General features: G+C 41.8%; 1 protein-coding gene across 2 annotated transcripts in view; it reads right to left on the bottom strand.

Moving 5' to 3' along the window:
• Window positions 1–22050, bottom strand: part of LOC132402972 (aftiphilin-like) — an 80927-nt gene that overhangs the window by 42732 nt on the left and 16145 nt on the right. For both annotated transcript variants that reach the window (XM_059986145.1, XM_059986144.1), the window contains exon 2: window positions 15820–17767. In XM_059986145.1, coding sequence (XP_059842128.1) covers window positions 15820–17742 — 1923 coding nt within the window. In that variant the 5' untranslated portion in view covers window positions 17743–17767. The remainder of the gene's footprint in view (window positions 1–15819; window positions 17768–22050) is intronic.

The raw sequence follows: 22050 nt of genomic DNA, 5'->3' as shown, positions 1-22050 counted from the left end.
TCACCAACAGGTGTAGCAGTTGCTGTGTACTGCAGTTACTCAGTAATCATGATCCCCACCAACAAGGCGGACAAGTGAAGCAGACATTTGGAAACACCCCCTGCATGCTCAAGTCACACACTATCACAACTTGGAAATTTCCTGCTGTTACTACATCTCAAAACGGCAAAAATCCCTGTTCCAAATTCTACATTCTAAACCCATACAACTAAGGCTGAAGGCATAACTGTACACCCAGACTCATATAGTGAAATGAAAACAGGTTGCCATAAAGGGTAAGGACAATGGAATATAGGGTTCAGCATTGTATTTAGTCATATTGATGATAAATTCTTAAAATTATGAAAAGCCTACGTCAGTACGAGTTTGCCGCCTGTTAATAATTCAGTGGTAATGGAAAACTAAGCTTGCCATTTTAAAAAAAGTGTCAGGTAACAAAAGAACAAAGGCATATCATATGTTGTACTAATAACTAAAAGCACCAAAGCAGTAGCCTAATGCATTCCATTCAATATGAAATGCCACTACAACTAACAACAAACATAAATTTTGCTCTACAACTTGTCAATCAAATTTCACCTACTTTTGAGATCATAATAATCAAGTTATTAACCTGTAGCACATTGATGACAGCCTCAAATTTGATGTTAAAGACGTCCCTATCCATTTCATCAAAAATTATTTTAGTATATTCAAGGCGGATACTGCTCAAATTATAAATATTGCTCATCTTCTGATGTTGTCAGGAATACACAATTCTTATGGTTAATTGACGAAAATTCACAATGGATAACCATACACAGTGGCATGCACAAGTTTGGGTCAAAATTTTTGTTACTGTGAGTAGCCAAGCAAGTAGAAGATGACCTGAATTCCAAAAGGCATAAGGTTAAAGATAACACATCTCTTTAATATTTTAAGCAAGATTACTTTTTTTATCTCCATCTTTTACAATTTCAAAATAACAAAAAGGGAAAAGGGCCCAAAGCAAAAGTTTGGGCACCCTGCATGGTCAGTACTTAGTAACATCCCCTTTGGCAAGTATCACAGCTTGTAAACACTTTTTGCAGCCAGTTAAGAGTCTTTCAATTCTTGTTTGGAGGATTTTCGCTCATTCTTCCTTGCAAAAAGCTTCTGTTAGATTCTTGGGCCATCTTGCATGCAATGCTCTTTTGAGGTCTATCCACAGATTTTCGATGATGTTTAGGTTGGGGGACTATGAGGGCCATGGCCAAACCTTCAGCTTGCGCCTCTTGAGGAAGTCCATGTTGGATTTTAAGGTGTTTAGCATCATTATCCTGTTGTAGAAGCCATCCTCTTTTCATCTCCAGCTCTTTTTTTAAACAGATGGTGTGACGTTAGCTTCCAGAATCTGCTGGTATTTAATTGAATTCATTCTTCCCTCTACCAGTGAAATGTTCCCCATGCCACTGACTGCAACACAAGCCCAAAGCATGATTGATCCACCCCCATGCTTAACAGTTGGAGATGTGTTCTTTTCATAAAACTCTGCACCCTTTTTTCTCCAAACATGCCTTTACTCATTGCGGTCAAAAAGTTCGACTTTAACTTCATCAGTCCACAGCACTTGTTTCCAAAATGCATCAGGCTTGTTTAGATGTTCCTTTGCAAACTTCTGATGCTGAATTTTGTGGTGACGACGCAGGAAAGATTTTCTTCTGATGACTCTTCCATGAGGGTCATATTTGTGCAGGTGTCACTGCACAGTAGAACAGTGCACCACCACGCCAGAGTCTGCTAAATCTTCCTGAAGGTCTTTTGCAATCAAAAGGGCGTTTTGATTTGCCTTTCTAGCAATCCTACGAGCAGTTCTCTTGGAAAGTTTTCTTGGTCTTCCAGACCTCAAACTGACCTCCACCGTTCCTGTTAACTGCCATTTCTTAATTACATTACGAAATGAGGAAACGGTTACCTGAAAGCGCTTTGCTATCTTCTTATAGCCTTCTCCTGCTTTGTGGGCATTGTTTATTTTAATTTTCAGAGTGCTAGGTAGCTGCTTAGAGGAGCCCATGGCTGCTGATTGTTGGGACATGGTTTGAGGAGTGAGGGTATTTATAAAGCTTTGACATGTGCATCACCTGGCCTTTCCTAATGATGACTGTGAACAAGCCATAGCCCTAACAAGTTAATTCAGGTCTGAGACCTTGGTAAAAGTTATCTGAGAGCTCAAATCTCTTGGGGTGCCCAAACTTTTGCACAGTGCTCCTTTCCTTTTTCCCCCACTCTAAAATTGTACAAAACAAAAATAATACACTAATCTTGCTTAAAATGTTGAAAAGAATGTTTCATCTTTAACTTTATGGCTTTTGGAGATCAGTTCGTCTTCTATTCACTTAACTATTCATAGTAACAGAAACTTTGACCAGGGGGTGCCCAAACTTTTGCATGCCACTGTAGATACCAAGTCATGTTTCCTAAACTGCAAAAAAAACTTAAAAAGCAAAAACTGATTGTAAACCTCTGTAGATACAAATAAACTGGACCATGTTTATACAAGCAGACATGGTACTTACAAAGCCAGACTCATGTTGGCCTCTCTGACCACATCTCCATGTTACTCCCAGCATACTAACGCTGCTGAAAATGGAGAATTCAGTCAAGTGGACCATCATTATATGGCCTAATGAAGCAACCTCTATGTTTCAGGACTGCTTTGAATGGACAACCTTGGCAGATGTTCAAGGAGGCCGTCAGAAACAAAGAAGATACAGAATTTGAGAAACATATCTTGTCTATCACTGAGTACATTTGTAAGCATGCAGATGACATCGGTACCTCAGGAATGGTCATCTCATGGCATAACCAGAAGCTCTGGCTGAATGGAGAGGTGTCTTCCCTGGGATGCTGGAGACAGACTAGCTCTCAAAGCAGCCAGGAAAAACCCCTTATTAGGCATCAAAGCAACAAAGAGTGCCTATGCAGAAAAAAATTCAGCAACACCTGTTCAATAACAAACCACAGCATACGTGGCTAGGCATCAAAAGCATCACCGACAATGCTAGGAAAAACAGCATTGACTGTACCAGTGACACCTCCCTCCCTGACATTCTAAACAACTTTGATGCATGCCTCAGGGATATGCAATGAAGCTACCCCTCTTCCAGGTGAGCAGACACTTCCTGTAACAGCAGTAGTCATGAGAAGGGCTCTGTAGAGAGTCAACACCAGCTGGTGTAAGTGCACACTAGCTCATTGATGTCTTCATGAACATCTGCAACACTTCACTCATCGAGGCTGCTGTCACCACTTGCTTCTAATCAGCCACCATCACCCATGTATCAAAGAACTCTACATCTTCAGAATGAAATGCCTATTGCCCAGTGGCATTGACACCAATCATCATGAAGTGCTTTGAATAACTGGTAATAGCACATATCAAAAACTCCAGTCACTAATAGCACCTATCAAAAACTCCATTCACCAATATGCTAACTGAAAGAACTGCTCTACAACAGATGCCATAGCAACTGTCATATACCTGGTCCTGACACACCTAGAAAGCAACGACATTTACGACAGAATGCTGTTTCTAGATTTCAGTTTGGCATTCAACAATATTGTCCCCCAGACCTTGGTGAAGAAGCTCCTATAGGGTCTGTGCAACTGGGGTTGAATGTCAGATAGTCAGGATACACAATCATCCTCCCTCCCCATCCTCAAAACAGGTATCTTCCAGTGCTGTACACACTGCTCATGCACGACTGCACAGCCAAGCACCCGAGTTCCCCAACGATGCAACAGTGGTGGGGCTCATCACTAAAAACAATGAGACAGCCGACAAAGAGGTGGAAGAGGTCAAGGTTGGAGGAAGAACACCTTGTATTCTGTTTGGGTAGCCTCCAACCTGATTACATGAACATCGATTTCTCAAGCTTCCAGTAACGGCCCCCAACACCCCTCCTCTCAATTTCCCATCCCCTTTTCCCTCTGTCACTTCATCTCACCAATCATCCCTCTCTCTCTAGGTTTCACTTATCACCTGGTGGTTCTCTCTTCCCTCCCCCCACCTTTTAAATTTACTCCTTGGCCTTTTTATTCCCCTCCAGTCTGGATACACTGAACAAGTAGAGGTCACTACTAGAGAGGGAACAAATGCAACCTCCTGTTGGGAAATGAAGCTAAGCAAGTGTATAACAGTCAGAAGGGAAGCACGTTAATTACCTTAATTCTGCTGATCTTAATATTGTTATTTTTTTATTGATATTTTATTGATTGTTATCTTTTGATGAGATTGGTCCACAAATTAAATCCCTAAATTGGGGTAAGGCAATTTTTGACAGTATTACAGGCACTTGAAAAGATTGATTGAGAGAACTGCTTGCAGATAATGATATGCCATGCAAGTAGAAGGCTTTTAAAAGTGAGAGAAGGGCAGCTTAGAGCCAGCATGCTCCTATTGCAGCAGAGGGCAAATGAAAATACTTTTGAGTACATTTTGTACTACATATGTAAGCAATAGAGAACAGGGAATTTAAATATTCAAATGGGCTAGAACAGGATTTGATGCTCCAAAGTGCAATGTCTAATGAAAAAAAAATTAGGTAGGATTTGGCAATACTAGGGCAGGTCTCAATCTTCCAGCCAGCTTTCTATCAATGCCATGATATTGATATAACCATTCATATTTAGCTTATGGAAGGCAAAGGACTTCAAAGGAAGGCAAACTTCGACAACTTCCATAGATACACACTGGAGAATATACTGACTCGTTGCATCACGGACTGGTATGGAAACACCAATGCCCAAAAAGAAACGGATACAGCCCAGACCATTGGAGCAAGAGCTCTCTGCATCATTGAGCACATCTACAAGGAGGGTCATCACAGAAAAGCAGCATCCATCATCAAGCAAACACGAGGAAATCTGCAGATGCTGGAAATACACGCAACACACACAAAATGCTGGTGGAATGCAGCAGGGCAGGTAGCATCTATAGGGAGAAGCATTGTCGAGGTTTCGGGCAAAGGGTCTCAGCCCGAAACGTCAACAGTGCTTCTTCCTATAGATGCTGCCTGGCCTGCCGGGTTCCACCAGCATTTTGTGTGTATTGCATCCATCAAGGATGCCCACCATCCAGATCATGCTCTCTTCTTGAATCTGCCATTGGAAGGGTCCCACACCACTGGGTTTAGGAACAGTTATTACTCTTCAACCATCATGCCCCTGAACCAGCATGGATAACTTCACTCACCTCAATACTGAACTATTGCTGCACAGACACAAGCAGTGATGTGCTTCAGGTGCACAGCAGAAGACCCAAGAGACAAGGAGGAGCCTGTAGATCAACAGCAAAGAGGTGGTCGCAGGAAGCAGAGGAGCAGCAAGGGGATTGCTTCGAGTCTGTGGACACGGTTGTGTTCAAAGACTCAGAAGATCTGAACGATTACACCACGGTAGTCACAGACTTCATAAAAACAGTTGTCGATGTGTGACCCCACAAAATCAGTCAGTCTTCCCCAACTAGAAGCCCTGGATGAATCACAAGATCCACAATAAGCTGTGGGCCAGATCAGTGGCATTCAAGTCAGGCAACCAAGATACAAGAGGTCCAGGTATGATCCCCTCAGCCATCCCATGTGCAAAGTGGCAATTTGAGACCAAACGAATCACTGAAGGCTGCTCGACAGATGTGGCAAGGCTAGAATGCTATTAATTCTTACAAAGTGAAACCAAGCAACATGCAGGTGACAACAAAACTTCACATCTAGATGAGCTCAATACCTTCTAAACTGACTTTGAAAGTCAAAACACGGAGAAACCTTCACAAACTCCCAAAGCCCCTGATAACCTAGTCATTTAAGTCTGTGGCGACATGGAGCATACTTCAGGAGAGTGAACCCTTAGGAAGCATCCAACCTAGATGGGTTACCTGACCGAGTACTGAAGACTTGCGCCAATCAACTGGCTGGAATGTTTGCCAATATCTTTAACCTCTTGCTTTCGCAGTCTGAATTACCCATGCTTCAATTATACCAGTGCTAAAGAAGAACGTGGTAATCTGCCTTAATGACTATTGTCCCATAACACTTACATCCACTGTGATGAACTGCTCTGAGAGAAGTTGGTGATGGAATATATCAACTCCTGCCTGAGAAGTGACTTGCAAAATGTCGATCTGTGACCTGCTCTACAATGAAACCACTCAGGTAGGAGGAGCAACACCTCATTCCGTCTTGCTTGCCACAAACCTGGTGGCATGGATATCAATTTCCCTAACTTCCAGTAAATTTCCACCCCCCCCTTCGCCTTCTCCCATTCCCCACTCTGGCTCCCCTCTCACCTCTCCTCACCACCTGCCCCTCCTCCTTCCCGTCTTCCAATCTCCTATCAGATTCCTTCCTCTCCAGCCCTTTACTTTTTCCATCTATCATCTCCCCAATTCTTTTCTTCCTCCCCCAATCACTTAGCTTCACCTATCACCTTCTAGCTTGTAGTCCTTCCTCTGATACAAACTTGTTCTGGCTTCTTACCCCTTTCTTTCCAGTCATGATAAAAGGTCACAGCCCAAAATGACACCCGTTAATTCATTTCCATAGATGCGGCCAGACCTGCCAAGTTGCACCAATAATTTGTGTGTGTTTCTCTAGACCTTAAAACATACAGGTTTGGACTGTAATATTTATCATCACAGTGTGTTAAAGAAGTGGTTGCTTCTTTTTGATTGGCATTCACACTTTCCAAATACTGAATATTCCAACACAACCCAAATTGCTTTTCATATGGTGAAAATGCTTTGGGAGTCATGTGGAGAGATATATTCACTGCCTTTTTCCTATCCTCTTACATACCATTGCAATTATGCTTTTGTTCATTACTGGGGGACTCAGCAATAGCAGCAAGTTGGTAGAAACAAAAATGGCATGTGTCCTTTAATCACTAAAGAATTTGAGTTCAAGAGCTTTGCTCTATTTAAAGCCAAAGCAAAACTTGGGAAATTCAATATAAAGAGTGATTTCACTACTTGTGGAAGAGAGATACTTATGATGGAAGGGAGTGCAGCAAAAAATTAACTAGATTTATTCCTGGGGTGAAAAGTTGGCTTAATGAGGAGAGATTGCACAGGATCCAGTATTTTTCCAGCATATATGACAAATAAACTCTTCTCAAGCTTCCACTACAGTACAGGTATCAATTTTAACTGACATTTGGATAAGAAGTTCTGTCATCTTTAATGGGGATGATGCCAGGGCTTGCCTAGTCCAGTGGTATTTATACCCACGTCATCTGTCCATCCTGATTAGCTAGTCCTCAACCAATCAGGTTTCCACTCTCCCATTTGTTTACAACTGAATTCCAGTTCTTACTTAGAGTGAGACCTTTGCCTTTGAAAAAAGCTAGAGGAAAAGAACTTTAACAAAGGTTTCTTTCTCCAGGTGGGTCCCAATAGCCATTGGCGCAGAACGGTAATTTTGTGCTGAATTTAACCCTATGGCCAATGCTCTGCTACTTCCGATTTCCCTGGGTAACCCAAATGGATACACTCCTGTGACCCGTGACGCAGGCTTCCACTGCCCATCCCATCTGGGAGATATGCATCGCACTGTATTCACAGGTAAACACCAGCCGTCCTGAGCCCCATGTCACCTTTGGCCCACACAAGAGAAAATTTTTTTAACAAAGATCAAGGTCTCACTCCAAGAACTGGAAATCAATTGTAAACAAGGTGGGAAGCGGAAACCTAATTGGATGAGGACTAACTAATTGAATGAAGGGATAGAATACAGGGGTGAATATATACCACCAGACTAAACACGCCCAGGTATTGTCCCTGATGAAAATGGCAGAGTTTATCATCAAAACGCCAGTTAAAATTGACACCTGTACTTGGGTGGAAGCTTGAGAAGAGTTTATTTGAGAGATTGCATTTTCGGATACAAAAGTAATCCAGGAATGTGGAATGACCCCAGGAAATTGGCAGTGAAGTAAAAGATCAACTGTGACATTGTGTGGTCAAGGATGTATATGGCTCTGAAGGGTTTATTTCAACAATTTCTTACATTAGAAAGAAAACCTACAGCACAATACAAGCCCTTCCACCCACAAAGCTGTTCCATACATGTCCTTATCTGAGAAATTACCTCGGGTTACCAATAGCCCTCTATTTTTCTGAGCTCCATATACCTGTCCAGGAGTCTCTTAAAAGACTCTATTGCATCCGCCTCCACCACCATTGCCAGCAGCCCATTCCATGTACTCACCACTCTGTGCAAAAAAACTTATCCTTGACATCTCCTTTGTACTTACTTCCAAGCAACTTAAAACTGTACTTTCTCATGCTAGCCATTTCAGCCCTGGGAAAAAACCTCTGACTATCCACACAATCAATGCCTCTCATCATCTTATACACCTCTATCGGGTCACCTCCCATCCTACGTCGCTCCAAGGAAAAAAAGGCCAAGTTCACTCAACCTATTCTCAGAAGGCATGCTTCCCAATCCAGGCATCTCCTCTGCATCCTTTCTGTGGTTTACACATCCTTCCTATAGTGAGGCGACCAGAACTGAGCACAGTAATCCAAGCGGGGTATGACCAGGGTCTTGTATAGCGGCAACATTACCTCTCGGTTCCTAAACTCAATCCCGCGATTGATGAAAGCCAATGCACCGTATGCTTTCTTAACCACAGAGTCAACCTGTGCAGCAACCTTGAGTGTCCTATAGACTTGGACCCCAGATTCCTCTGATCCTTCACACTGCATATTTGACCTACCAAAATGAACTGACTCACACTTACCTGGGTTGAACTCCATCTGCCACTTCTCAGCCTATTTTTGCATCCTATCAATGCCCTGCTGTATCCTCTGACAGCCCTCCACACTATCCACAACACCTCCAACCTTTGCGTCATCAGCAAATTTACTAACACTTTCCTCCACTTCTTCATCTAGATCATTTATAAAAATCACGAAGAGAAGGGGTCCCAGAACAGATCCCTGAGGCATACCACTGGTCACTGAACTCCAGGCAGAATAGGACCTATCTACAACCAATCTTTGCCTTCTGTGGCAAGCAAGTTCTGGATCCACAAAGCAATATCCCTTGGATCCCATGCTTCCTCACTTTCTCAACAAGCCTTGCGTGGGGTACCTTATCAAATGTGTTTACTTGCTAAAATCCATATACACTACATCTACTGATCTACCTTCATCAATGTGTTTAGTCACATCCTCAAAAAATTCAGTCAGGCTCATAAGGCATGACCTGCCTTTCGCAAAGCCATGCTGACTATTCCTGATCATATTATGCCTCTCCAAATGTTCATAAATCCTGCCTCTCAGGATCTTCTCCATCAACTTAACAAACACTGAAGTAAGATTCACTGGTCTATAATTTCCTGGGCTATCTCTACACCCTGTCTTGAATAAAGGAACAACATCCACAACCCTCCAATCCTCCGGAACCTCTCCCGTCCCCACTGATGATGCAAAAGTCACTGCCAGAGACTCAGTAATCTCTTCCCTCACCTCCCACAGTAGCCTAGGGTACATCTCATCTAGGGTGACTTATCCAACTTCATGCTTTCCAAAAGCTCTAACACATCCTCTTCCTTAATACAGTCGGTCCTCCTTAGCCGCAGGGGATTGGTTCCAGGACCCCCCCCCCCCCACCCCGCGGATACCAAAATTCGCAGATGCTCAAGTTCCTTATTTAACATGTACCAATGTGGTGGTCTTTAGGACCCAGCGGAACCCCAGACTTTATTTAACAAGTCTCTGTGCGGTGGAAATCAGGATCTGGCAATGCAGCTCTGAATCCGCAGTGTTCCTGTTCATGAAAATAATCACAATTGTGATTCAAAATAAGGTGGAAGTAATAAAGCGATCGGAAAGAGGTGAAACGCCATCAGTCATTGGAAGAGCGTTAGGCTACAGTCGGTCAACGATCGGAACAATTTTAATGGAGAATGTGAAAGGCCCTACCCTGATGAAAGCTACCATTATTACTAAGCAATGCAGTGATTAAATTATTGAAATACGTATGTTTCCTAAGTGTTTTATATGCATAGAAAGGTTAAGTATGTACTATATACTAAGAAAAACGTTTGACTAACTGACGCTAAATAATACCAAATGTACCTGTTCCAACTTCAAAGCTGACTTAAAGATGGACTCAGGAATGGAACTCATTCATAACCCGGGGACTGCCTGTACTTTTAAGTCATTTCTAGATTACTTATAGAACCTAATACAATGTAAATGCTATGTAAATAGTTGTTATACTGTATTGCTTGGGGAATAATGACAAGAAAAAATAGTCTGTACATGCTCAAGCAACGAATGCTGGAGAGAGAACTTCCGGGTTTTCCCGATCCGCAGTTGGTTCAATCCGTGCATGTGGAATCTGCGGATAAGGAGGCTGACTGTATCTACATGCTTGAGCTTTTCAGTCCACTGTAAGTCATCCCTACAATTACCAAGATCCTTTTCCAGAGTGAATACTGAAGCAAAGTATTCATTAAGTAGCTCTGCTATCTCCTCTGGTTCCATACACACTTTTCCACTGTCACTCTTGATAGGTCCTATTCTCTCACGTCTTATCCTCTTCCTCATACCTGTGGAATGCCTTGGGGTTTTCCTTAATCCTGTCCACCAAGGCCTTCTCACGGCCCTTTCTGGCTCTCCTAATTTCTTTCTTGAACTCCTTCCTGCTAGCCTTATAATCTAGCTATCATTACCATGGTTCTTGTACCCTACCATCCTTTCCCTGTGTCATTGGAACATACCTACGCATAACTCCATGCAAATATCCCCTGAACATTTGCCAAATTTGCTAATGATACTAAGCTAGGTGGCAGTGTGACATGTGATGAGGATGTTAGGAGAATTCAGGGTGACTTGGATAGGCTGGGTGAGTGGGCAGATACTTGGCAGATGACGTTTAATGTGAATAAGTGTGAGGTTATCCACTTTGGGAGTAAGAACAGGAAGGTAGATTATTATCTGAATGGTGTAGAGTTAGGTAAGGGAGAAACACGAAGAGATCTAGGAGTCCTTGTTCATCAGTCACTGAAGGTGAATGAGCAAGTGCAGCAGGCAGTGAAGAAGGCTAATGGTATGTTGGCCTTTATTACAAAGGGCATTGAGTACAAGAGCAAGGAAATCCTCCTGCATTTGTACAGAGCCCTGGTGAGACCACACCTGGAGTATTGTGTACAGTTTTGGTCTCCACAGTTAAGGAAGGACATCCTGGCTGTAGAGGAAGTGCAGCGTAGATTCAAGAGGTTAATTCCTGGGATGTCTGGACTGTCTTACGCAGAGAGGTTAGAGAGACTGGGCTTGTATACGCTGGAATTAAGGAGATTGAGAGGGGATCTGATTGCAACATATAAGATTATTATGGGATTGGACAAGATAGAGGCAGGAAATATGTTCCAGATGCTGGGAGAGTCCAGTACCAGAGGGCATGGTTTGAGAATAAGGGATAGGTCATTTAGGACAGAGTTAAGGAAAAACTTCTTCTCCCAGAGAGTTGTGGGGGTCTGGAATGCACTGCCTTGGAAGGTAGTGGAGGCCAATTCTCTGGATACTTTCAAGAAGGAGCTAGATAGGTATCTTATGGATAGGGGAATCAAGGGATATGGGGACAAGGCAGGAACCGGGTATTGATAGAAGATGATCAACCATGATCTCAAAATGGTGGTGCAGGCTCGAAGGGCCAAATGGTCTACTTCTGCACCTATTGTCTATTTCTTCTGTACATTTCGCTGTGAACATCCGTTTTCAATTTATGCCTACAAGTTCCTGGCCTGATAGCTTCATATTTCAACAGTGCCACGCCTCCACCTCTTTTGTCTCTCTCACTGTCCTTTCTGAAACATCTAAAGCCTGGCACTCTAAGTAACCATTCCTACCTCTGAGCCATCCAAGTCTCTGTAATGGCCACAACATCATAGCTCCAAGTACTGATCAAGGGATACAGCCACAGGGGTGCTCTGACTCCTGCTATTCCCTCTCCTGACTGTTACCTACTTATGTTTCCCCAGGCCCCGGTGTGACTACCTGCCTATTGTTCCTCTCTATCACCTCCCCACTCTCCCTGAGCAGACGAAGCATGTGTCTGGTATTTGCATGCTGCAGATGCTATTTACCACATCAGCCCAAGGAATTCAAAAGCATGTAAATGGCAGAAAATCTGCAATTAGAACAAAGTGCTGGAAACATTATGTTAGGTAGCATTTTTGGAAAGAGATAATCAAAATAGGAAATAAAACAATTGAGTTTTAATTTATAGAGAGGCTGGAGGAATAGATAAAACAAAGGAAATATCTTGGAAAGAATGCGAACAGGATTAATGGGGCAATCGAAGAGAAACAGAATGCGAAAATAGTGTGTTTGGAGAGAAAGGATATAAAAAGAAATGTAAAAAAACTGATGAACATGCCCAGCAGAAATGGCCAGTTGCAACAAGACAAAAAATGTTGGCCTTATTGATAACAGCATAGGAAGCCACTGACCAATGTGCTACAGTGGGGTACGGATGAAGATTTAACGTGGGAGGTACAAAGAGAACCTTGAGTCGCCTCTGCAGACTAAACACAGGTCCTTGGCAAAGCAGTCACCCATCTGTGTTTGGATTTTCCAATGTAGAGAAACGAGGTGTGGCAAGGATTCAGTTAACTATGGTACAGTGGAAGTGTTGGTTCAAAAGGCAAGAGTCTGAGTGATAAGTTTAAACACTGGAGCAAATTTGAAGGAGGCAGAAACTAGGAGACCAGAATGAAGTAAATATAATTAAATATCACATTGTTAGGTTTTGCTGAAAGCAGACATGTATTCTTTTGTAATTCCCTGGTTAAGATTTTACTGCTAATGCTGTAGGGCATTTCATTTAATAGCTTTCTGTAGAAGCAGTGTGTTTCGCTGATTATTTGGTTGTCAGTTAGACATAAGGGGTTGTGATGTTTAACTTAGGAATGTTGGGTCAGCCAATGAAGCTGGTGGAATTGGGAGAAGGTTCTAGTGAAAGCTCGGCTGAGAGGTTTGTTTGTGCCACACACTGGTTTGGATCAAGTTCTTTTTGGTGGGAGCTGGAGGAAGACAGGAGGAGGATGCCACCCTGGATGCTTTGTGTAAATGAATGACTTTAAGGAAAAAGGACCAATACTCCCGTGGGGGAGCCTGTTTGTTTGAGATGGATTTCGAGCAATGCTTGGAAGATGGTATGTGCTTTCACACAGACAGTGAGTCCAGCGCACGAGTTAAAGACAATTTCAACATGAGCTCCAATTTTGTACATATTTGGACTGGGTTAACTGTAATTAGCCATTTATTTTTTCTGCTTGTCTTTTTCCTATTAACTGTTTGGTAAAGCTGAAATTTGTAAATATACTTCCCTTATAATTGTATGCAGTGTACAATCTGTTATTTCTTGCCAACAGCTAATTGCATGGTGGAAGTATTAGCAATAGAGATCTCGGTTTGGGTGATCGAAACATCCCAACTTCCCGGTTTTGGTGGGACCAAAGTCATACCTGAAGTGCATGAAGTTTGAGAAAGGTGCTTTTCTCACCGCTGAGTCCACTGGCTGTTAGTGAGGGGCTAAAAAGCTGTGTTTCTATAAATGCTTGGTAAAAAGGAGTTTCATTTAGGTACAAATAGAAAATTTCCTATTACCAGCAAACATTCCATAAATAACTTTGCTATGGATGAAGGTCACTGAAGCTAATTCAAGTGAAGCAAATCATCGCAGCACTTGTTTCCTGGTCTCTCCTAATTGGAATAATTTACAGAAACATAGAAAATAGGTGCAGGAGTAGACCATTCTGCCCTTCAAGCCTGCACTGCCATTCAGTATGATCATGGCTGATCATCCAACTCAGAACCTTGTACCTGCTTTCTCGCCATATCCCCGATCCCTTCAGCCACAAGGGCCATATCTAACTCCCTCTTAAATATAGCCAATGAACCGACCTCAACTGTTTCCTGTGGCCGAGAATTCCACAGATTCACCACTCTCTGTGTGAAGAAGTTTTTCCTCATCTCGGTCCTAAAAGGCTTCCCCTTTATCCTTGAACTGTGACCCCTCGTTCTCGACTTCCCCAACATCAGAAACAATCCCTTTAGAATTTTATACGTTTCAATAAGATTCCCCCTCAATCTTCTAAATTCCAGTGAATATAAACCTAGTCGATCCAGTCTTTCTTCATATGCAAGTTCTGCCATCCCAGGAATCAATCTGGTGAAGCTTCTTTGTACTCCCTCTATGGCAAGTATGTCTTTCCTCAGATTAGGGGACCAAAACTGCACAAACTATCCAAAGCTCATCTTTATTTCTTCAAATATTTCCTTATTTCTTAATGAATTTCATCTTCAATAGCTAAACTGGGGAAGTGTTTTAATATACTAATATTATTTTCAGCATCAAAACACCTCATTGGCAATTTGCAAGCAGAATTAACATTTCCATTTATTCTGTCATGAGTCAAATTGTAACTCTCCAGTTTAACTTAAATCTTTCCCACACCAATGAATACAACCTTACAATAATATGCCAAATCCTTATGCAACCTCAGTGAATCTATACTGCACTGCTACATGGCCAAAATGTTTAATATTTACTGCCAATAACCTAAATTTCTTTACAACATTCTCATCCTTACATTTCTAGCCACTATCCTCATTCACAAAGTTATACAATCACATACCGTTATTTAAACAGGCATTTCCATAGGTAGCAACACACAAACGCTGGAGGAATTCAGCAGGTCAGGCAGCATGTATGGAAGAGAGTAAGCAGTCGGCGTTTTAGGCCGAGACTCTTCATCAGAAATTCTATTCGTTGCACTTCTAAAGCAATGATGCAACCTTAATTTGGAACTAGAGATCAATTTTGCTATTGCAAAGTGAAACTCCTTGATCAGTACATTTCAATTCGCTCAAAACTGAGCTCAAATGACTCCAAAGGAATATTAACTGAATCCATATTCACCAACTTGTTCTTCTACAGAAATATGCAGGGCCAGCCACTTGGTTTGATCACACAGACACGGCAGATCATTCAGTGCAACTGGTCCCTGCAAGCATTTAAGCTCCATGTTAGCCTTGAAGCTCTGTATTTTCCATTCCACTGCATGTTACTCTTTGGCATCATCTATTTCTATTTCAAGTTTGTACCATTCCAGCCTTCCAAATGACATTCACCTGGACATGATGCAAATTTCACTAAGTAACCATTCTCAGCTTAAAGAAATTCCTCAATTTTTTGAATATATGAAGCTTTTTTGCATTTTATATTTATGAACCATAGCTATGGTCTTCTTTCAATTCAAAGAATATTGTTTCCATGTCTCACCTATTAAACAGTACATAAACATTGTATAGTTTTACAAGAATATCAAGCTATTGATCCCTACTTGCACTATATTTGGAGAATACATAGAAGTGTTTTCATTATGTTTTCACAAGTTAATCAGGCTTTACCTTTATGCATCTACCTGTGTTATATTTTATAAATTATAACTTGCACACAAGATCACTGAACAACAATATGCCGTTCATTGAAAAATATTTCCATTCACTTAAGTATCAATTTACATACAAACTGAATACATTCTAAACTGCAAGCTCATTAGTGGTCCACAACTCAAAAGCTTTAAATATAGATGAATATCAGCAGTTCAATTTATAGACAGACCACATTGGTTATAGGGCTCCACCCAAAAGCAAACTTAAATTATTAATTTAAGATATTAATAATTCTATGATGTTTGACTTCAAAATTTTGAAACAAGAGATCTATGCACACACATTAGATCAATTTAATTATTAATACACCAACATGCAACATCAGCAACACTTACTTGTGTCATAGTTACTTCACATGGAGTTGTACTCGTAATTCTCGTCATTTCATCAACAGGCTGAAAAGAGGTATTGTCCACATTGTCAGTCAACTGTGTGATCCCACCAAGGGCAGGCTCTGCACTGCTACATTGACTAATTTCTTCTTTACATTCACCAGAATGCTCTTCACCAAAAGCAGCCCACGATGTACTTTCAGACACCGAATCCCCAAAAGCATTCCACTCAGCATCTTGCCCATCAAATGAAAAGTCTTCTTCACTATTGAATCCTGTAAATTCAGAATCTATTTTTGCTTGAGTTGACCCAAATTTTCCAAAATCTTCAGTCTCTCTACCAGTGGTGGCATGCTCATCAAATGATAAATCACCTTCAACATAAACAGCAGCCTCGGATAGTGCACTTCTTTCTGCAGAATATTCTGAAAAATTAGCAAACGCTGATACAGAGTCATTGCTTACAGTACCAAAGTCACCAAAGTCATCTTTGACTCCAGCTTCCTGAAATGCAGCAAATTTGTCAGTTGTCAATTTCGAGGCACTCTTGCTATAAGAGTCTACAGTTTGCACATCAGAGTTAAAATCATTGTCTGTAGCATTAATATTCAGCACTGGACTAAAAGTATTAATGTCATCTTCTAGTGAACATTCACTTCTTGAAATCCCAACACGATCAGACTCATTTTCCTCTGTGCTTTCTATGTTAGTTGCCCGAAGCTCTTCATTTGCTATACTGCCTTGTCCAATCACTAATTCCTTACATTCAATATTGAGTGTATTAACACCCTGTGATTCTTCATTATGGTTACATATTTCCAAATCACACTCATGTATGTTCGCTGTTTCATTTACTGATGGAGAAGCTTCTGATTGGATTACTGTAGAAGTGGTTTTTTTTATACTATGTAATGATTCATGAACTACATGGCAAGTATTTTGACTTGCTTCAATGGGTTCCATGGATTCTGATGAGCTTTGAACACCATTATGAATTTCAACATCAACTGTATCATGAGGTTCAGTAGAGTGGTTCTGAGTGTGGCTTACTGCAATTGCATCTTTCTCACTTTCACAATCTGATGTGGCAAATGCATCATTTGTTTGTTCCTGTACAACTTTCCGTTCATCGCCATCATCCAAACTGACCTGAGCAACTGGCAGCTTTCCTAAAGTTGAATGATTGCCAGAGTCATGCTCTTTTATCGGTGATATTTTTCCAATGGTAGATAAAGACCCACTTGTTTTTTCTTCTGTTAAATTGCCAGTTATTTCAACATCAGAAAATACAGCAAAGTTGTCAACTGGACTAGGCTTCACATCTGAACAAAGTTCAGAAATGTGAACATCTACAACTTTTTGGTCATTTGTGTTGACCATATTTTCTATTTCCTGAGAGTGCATTGAATCTATTGTTGAGTAACCATTTGTTAGAACTTCTGGGTTGGTTGTACTATCATTGTAACACTCTTCTTGGTCTTCCCGTTTTAAATCTATTGCAATTACATCCTTGGTCAGAATGGCAGGCTGAGCATTTACTTCAGTTTGTTCTATAGATTCTGTTATTGTACATTCAAAACCATTCCTTGAAGAATTGGATTGAGTTGCATCTTTAGCAGTATTTACAGCCAGGTCATTTGAAATAGGTTTTGAGAAGTCTGAAATAAAGTCTTTGCCCTCACAAGCACCTGCTGAATGAAAGTCAGCAAACCCATGCATATCACTGGAGTATTCATGGCCAGGCACAAAATGGTTCTGGGACATAAAGTTTTCATGGGGATCTTCCAAATCAAAGTCATTATACCCAAGAGTAGAAGTCCCAACTTCTGAGAAACCACCAAATTCACCAAACTCATGTTCAAATTCAGTCCCATCATCTAATGGTGGCGGTGAAGAAGAATACATTCTAATAACATCTGGTTCCATGTTGTTTCCTCTTAGTTCGATACACCTAGGGAGAAGCAGAGAAGTTAACTTAAGAGCTCCAGAGCATAAATTCACGTCAGTAAACTTATCTAATAATCATTGACCAATTAATTGTGCTGATTATCTATCCCTTGTGACACTAGAAAGAATGAAGTAATTTTCAATTTCCACTTGACATCTTAACTTCTGTTCTGAAATAAAAGATATAAACCCATTAATAGTTGATCAAAAAGATCTGTAATGTTTGGTTAAAGTAAGGGAAGGGTGATATGGTAAATAGGCCAAGGCTTGCAAATACTCCTGCTTTGTGCTAGTGATTTTAGTAATGTTTTGAACACTTATATTCAAAATATGTTACAGCGATACAGAATCAAACTAAAACAAAACTTTAACTAATTCTGTTTAAAAATATAGACGTCTGCAAATTGCGGTCAATCAAACTAATGAAAGACTCCAGTTTCACATAAGCACAATGTGGAACTTAAAACAGTGCCACATTCATAGATTTGCAATTCCACAGCTGCATGCAACTGATTCAAACCAAGCTGCTCAGGTAGAGAACTTGATTTTAAAACGGTTCATCTTATGGAAGATTGGTCAATCCTGCTGCACAAGCACACTAATGATTGACTATATGCAGCACAATACAGGCAGCAGCATTCATGCAAAATATCTAAAAGTGAATCATTGACAATGGAGATGCTTTGCCAAAAGATTATTTGAAACATGTGAACAATATTAAAACCTAACAATACTAAAGTGATGTATAAAATATCTAACATCTGCAGCTTATTGGCCCTTAGTTGGCAAGAAGGGACCAAAGTTAGTGGTATGTTCCTTGTCTGACATGGGAACTTTGGAAGACTTTCAGTCTCTCTGATAACTACATCTCTTTAGAGACCATGTTAAGGAACTGGAGTTGCAGCTTAATGACATTCGGCACATATGGTAGAAACTGGAGGTGATAAATAGGAGCTACAGGGAGGCAATCACCCCTAAGTTGCACGAGGCAGGTACCTGGGTGACGTCTGGAGAGTGATGGGGATTAGGCAGCCAGTGCAGAGTACCCCTGTGGCCATTCCCCTCAATAATAAGTATACTGCTTTGGACACTGGTGGAGGAGAGAGGGACACCTACCAGTGAGCAGATCTCTGGCACTGAATCTGGCCCTGTGGCTCAGAAGAGGGTGGGGCGGGGTAGAGAACAGTGCAGCAGTGACAGGGGATTCCATAGTTAAGGGAGCAGACAGGATATTCTGCAGATGTGATAAAGACACCTGGATGGTATTTTGTTTCCCAGGTGCCAGAGTCAGAGACGTCCTGGATCAGGTCACAGCATTCTAAAAGGGGGCTGGGGGGGGGGGGGGGGGCCGCTGAACAGCCAGAAGTGGTGGCATGTAAACCTGTAAAAGGTGCATTCAGCTGCAGCTCCTGACAAACCGTGTTAGGGAACTGGAGCTGGATGAACTTCGGATCATTCGGGAGGCAGAGGCAGAAATAAAGTTACAGGGAGATAGTCATCCCTAAGAGTCAGGAGACAGGTAGCTGGGTGACTGTCAGGAGAGGGAAGGGGAATAGACAGAATGAGCAGAGCACCCCTGTGGCCATTCCCACCAATAATATCATTTTGTATACTGTTGATGGGGATGACCTAACAGGGACAAGTTGCAGTGGTTGCGTCTCTGGCAGCGAGACTGGACCCTCAGCTCAGAAGGGAAGGGGGGAAGAGGAGAGCAGTAGTGACAGGGGATTCGATAGTTAGAGGGACAGATAAGACGTTCTGTGGAAGAGATCGAGAATCCCGGATGGTCTGTTGCCTCCCTGGTGCCAGGGCCCGTGATATCTCGGATCAAGTTCTCAGTATTCTCAAGAGGCAGGATGAGATGTCATGGTCCATGTAGGGACCAATGACGTGGGTAGGAAGAGTGAGGAGGTCCTGAAAGGTGAGTTTAAGGAATTAGGTGCCAAGTTAAAGGACAGGACCTCCAGGATAGGATTGCTATCAGTGCCACGTGTAGGCGGGTTTAGAAATAGTAAGATAGCACAGATCAAAACGTGGCTGAAGACATGGTGCAGGAGGGAGGGCTTCAGATTTATAGATAATTGGGCAGTTTTCCAGGGAAGGTGGGACCTGTTCTGGCGGGATGGTTTACATCTGAACTGGAGGGAGACAAATAGTCTTACGGGTCGGTTTGCTCGAGAGACTCCAGTGGATTTAACTAGATACAAAGGGGCGGGGAACCAGAGTGTAGGAACAGATGTATGGGAGAAGGAAGAAAAAGATAGTAAAGTTGTTTGCACCGTTGGTGATAAACAGAGAGTAAGAGATGGAGAATTCCTTAAATGCATTTATTTTAATGCTAGGAGCATTGTAAGAAAGGTGGATGAGCTTAAGAGTGTGGATTAATACCTGGAAATATGATGTTGCAGCTATTAGTGAAACATGTTTGCAGGAGGGGTGTGATTGGCAACTAAATATTCCTGGATTTCGTTGCTTCAGGTGTGTCAGAATCGGAGGGACAAGAGGGGGAGGTGTTGCATGGCTTGTCAGAGAAAATATTACAGCAGTGCTCTGGCAGGATAGATTAGAGGGCTCATCTCGGGAGGCTATTTGGATGGAATTGAGGAATGGGACAGGTGTAGTAACACTTATAGGGGTGTATTATAAACCACCTAATGGGGAGCAAGAATTGGAGGAGCAAATTTGTAAGGAGATAACAGATATTTGTAGTAAGCACAGGGTTGTGATTGTGGAAGATTTTAATTTTCCAGGCATAGACTGGGAAGCCCATACTGTAAAAGGGCTGGATGGCTTGGAGTTTGTAAAAAGTGTGCAGGATAGTTTTCTGCAGCAATACATAGAGGACCAACTAGAAAAGCCATACATATGAAATGGGAGTAAATCCTGAAGAGGAATTAGGGAGTTAGGTGGATATCTGAAAAGCAGGATTTCAAGTGTATCAATTTCTGGATTATTGCCTGTGCCATGTGTCAATTAGAGCAAGGACAGGATGATTTGGTAGATGAATGCGTGGCTGAAGAATTGATGCAGGAGAAAAATTCCACATTTCTGGATCATTGGGATTTCTTCTGGCAAAGAAATTACCTGTACAGAAAGGATGGGTTACACCTAAACTCTGCAGAGAGGTCTGCTGGAGCTGCTGGGGAGGGTTTAAACTAATGTGGCAGGGTAACGGGAACCAAAATGATAGGGGTTAGGATTGGACAGTTGCTATATAAGCCCATGCAGTAGGTAATGAGACAGTGAAGAAGGATAGGCAGATGATAGGGCAAAATTGCAGTCAGTGGGATGAGGTGAAGTGCAACATGGAGGCAAAATTGAAAAGGGTGATGAATACAAGACTGAATGCATGTAGTATGCAGAATAAGGTACATGATCTTCTAGCACTGTTGGAGATTGGCAGATATGACTGAGTCATAGCTGAAAGACGATTATAGCTGGGAGCTTAACAACCAAGGATGTACTGAATTGAATTGAATGATCTTTATTGTCATTATACATAGGTACAATGAAACTCTGTTTGACTTCCTCTTAGGCAATCAAACAAAGCTGTAGATACAAAAAAGATAGTAATAGAAAAATAGTATTAAATAGATAAGTAGCAGAAAATAAGTTGCAGCAGCACCAGAATATCACAGTAATGCACAAAGTTAGTGTATTTGAGTCCTTGTGTGTGCATGTGTGTGCTCACAGTTTCAGTCATTGTTCTGTGGGAGTGGTGTGATGGAAGCCACAGCTCTGGGGTAGAAGCAGTTCCTCAGTTTATTTGTTCTGGCTGTTAGTGTCCAGAACTTTTTGCTGGATGGCAGCGGGTCAAACAGGGAGTGGCTGGGGTGTGTGGCGTCTCTGGTTATGCTGATTGCTTTCCTCCTGCGTCTGCTGGAATCGACTGTGTCCAGTCCTGAGAGCTCCATCCTGACATTGCATTGAAAGTGCAGGCAGGTTGGCAGAGGGGGTGGAGTGTCTTTGTTGGCAAACACTGAAATCAAATCCTTAGAGGTGACACAGGATTAGAAGATGTAGTATCTTCGTTGCTAGAGTTAATTAAGTCCAAAAGGTAAAAAGATCCTAATGGGAGATAAATGCAGGCCTCCAAACAGTAGCCAGGATGTGGAATATAAATTATAACAAAGGACAGAAAAGACATCTAAAAAGGCCAATGTTACAATAGTCGAGGGTTTCAATATGCAGGTAGTTTGGAAAAATCAGGTTGGTGCTGGATCCTTCAAGTGAGAATTTGTAGAATTCCCAAGGATTAGGTGTTGCATAATGAACCAAATTTGATTA

The sequence above is a fragment of the Hypanus sabinus genome, chromosome 12, assembly GCF_030144855.1.
Source record: "Hypanus sabinus isolate sHypSab1 chromosome 12, sHypSab1.hap1, whole genome shotgun sequence".
Classification (NCBI taxonomy): domain Eukaryota; kingdom Metazoa; phylum Chordata; class Chondrichthyes; order Myliobatiformes; family Dasyatidae; genus Hypanus; species Hypanus sabinus.
This window is presented reverse-complemented; position numbering and strand designations above follow the sequence as displayed.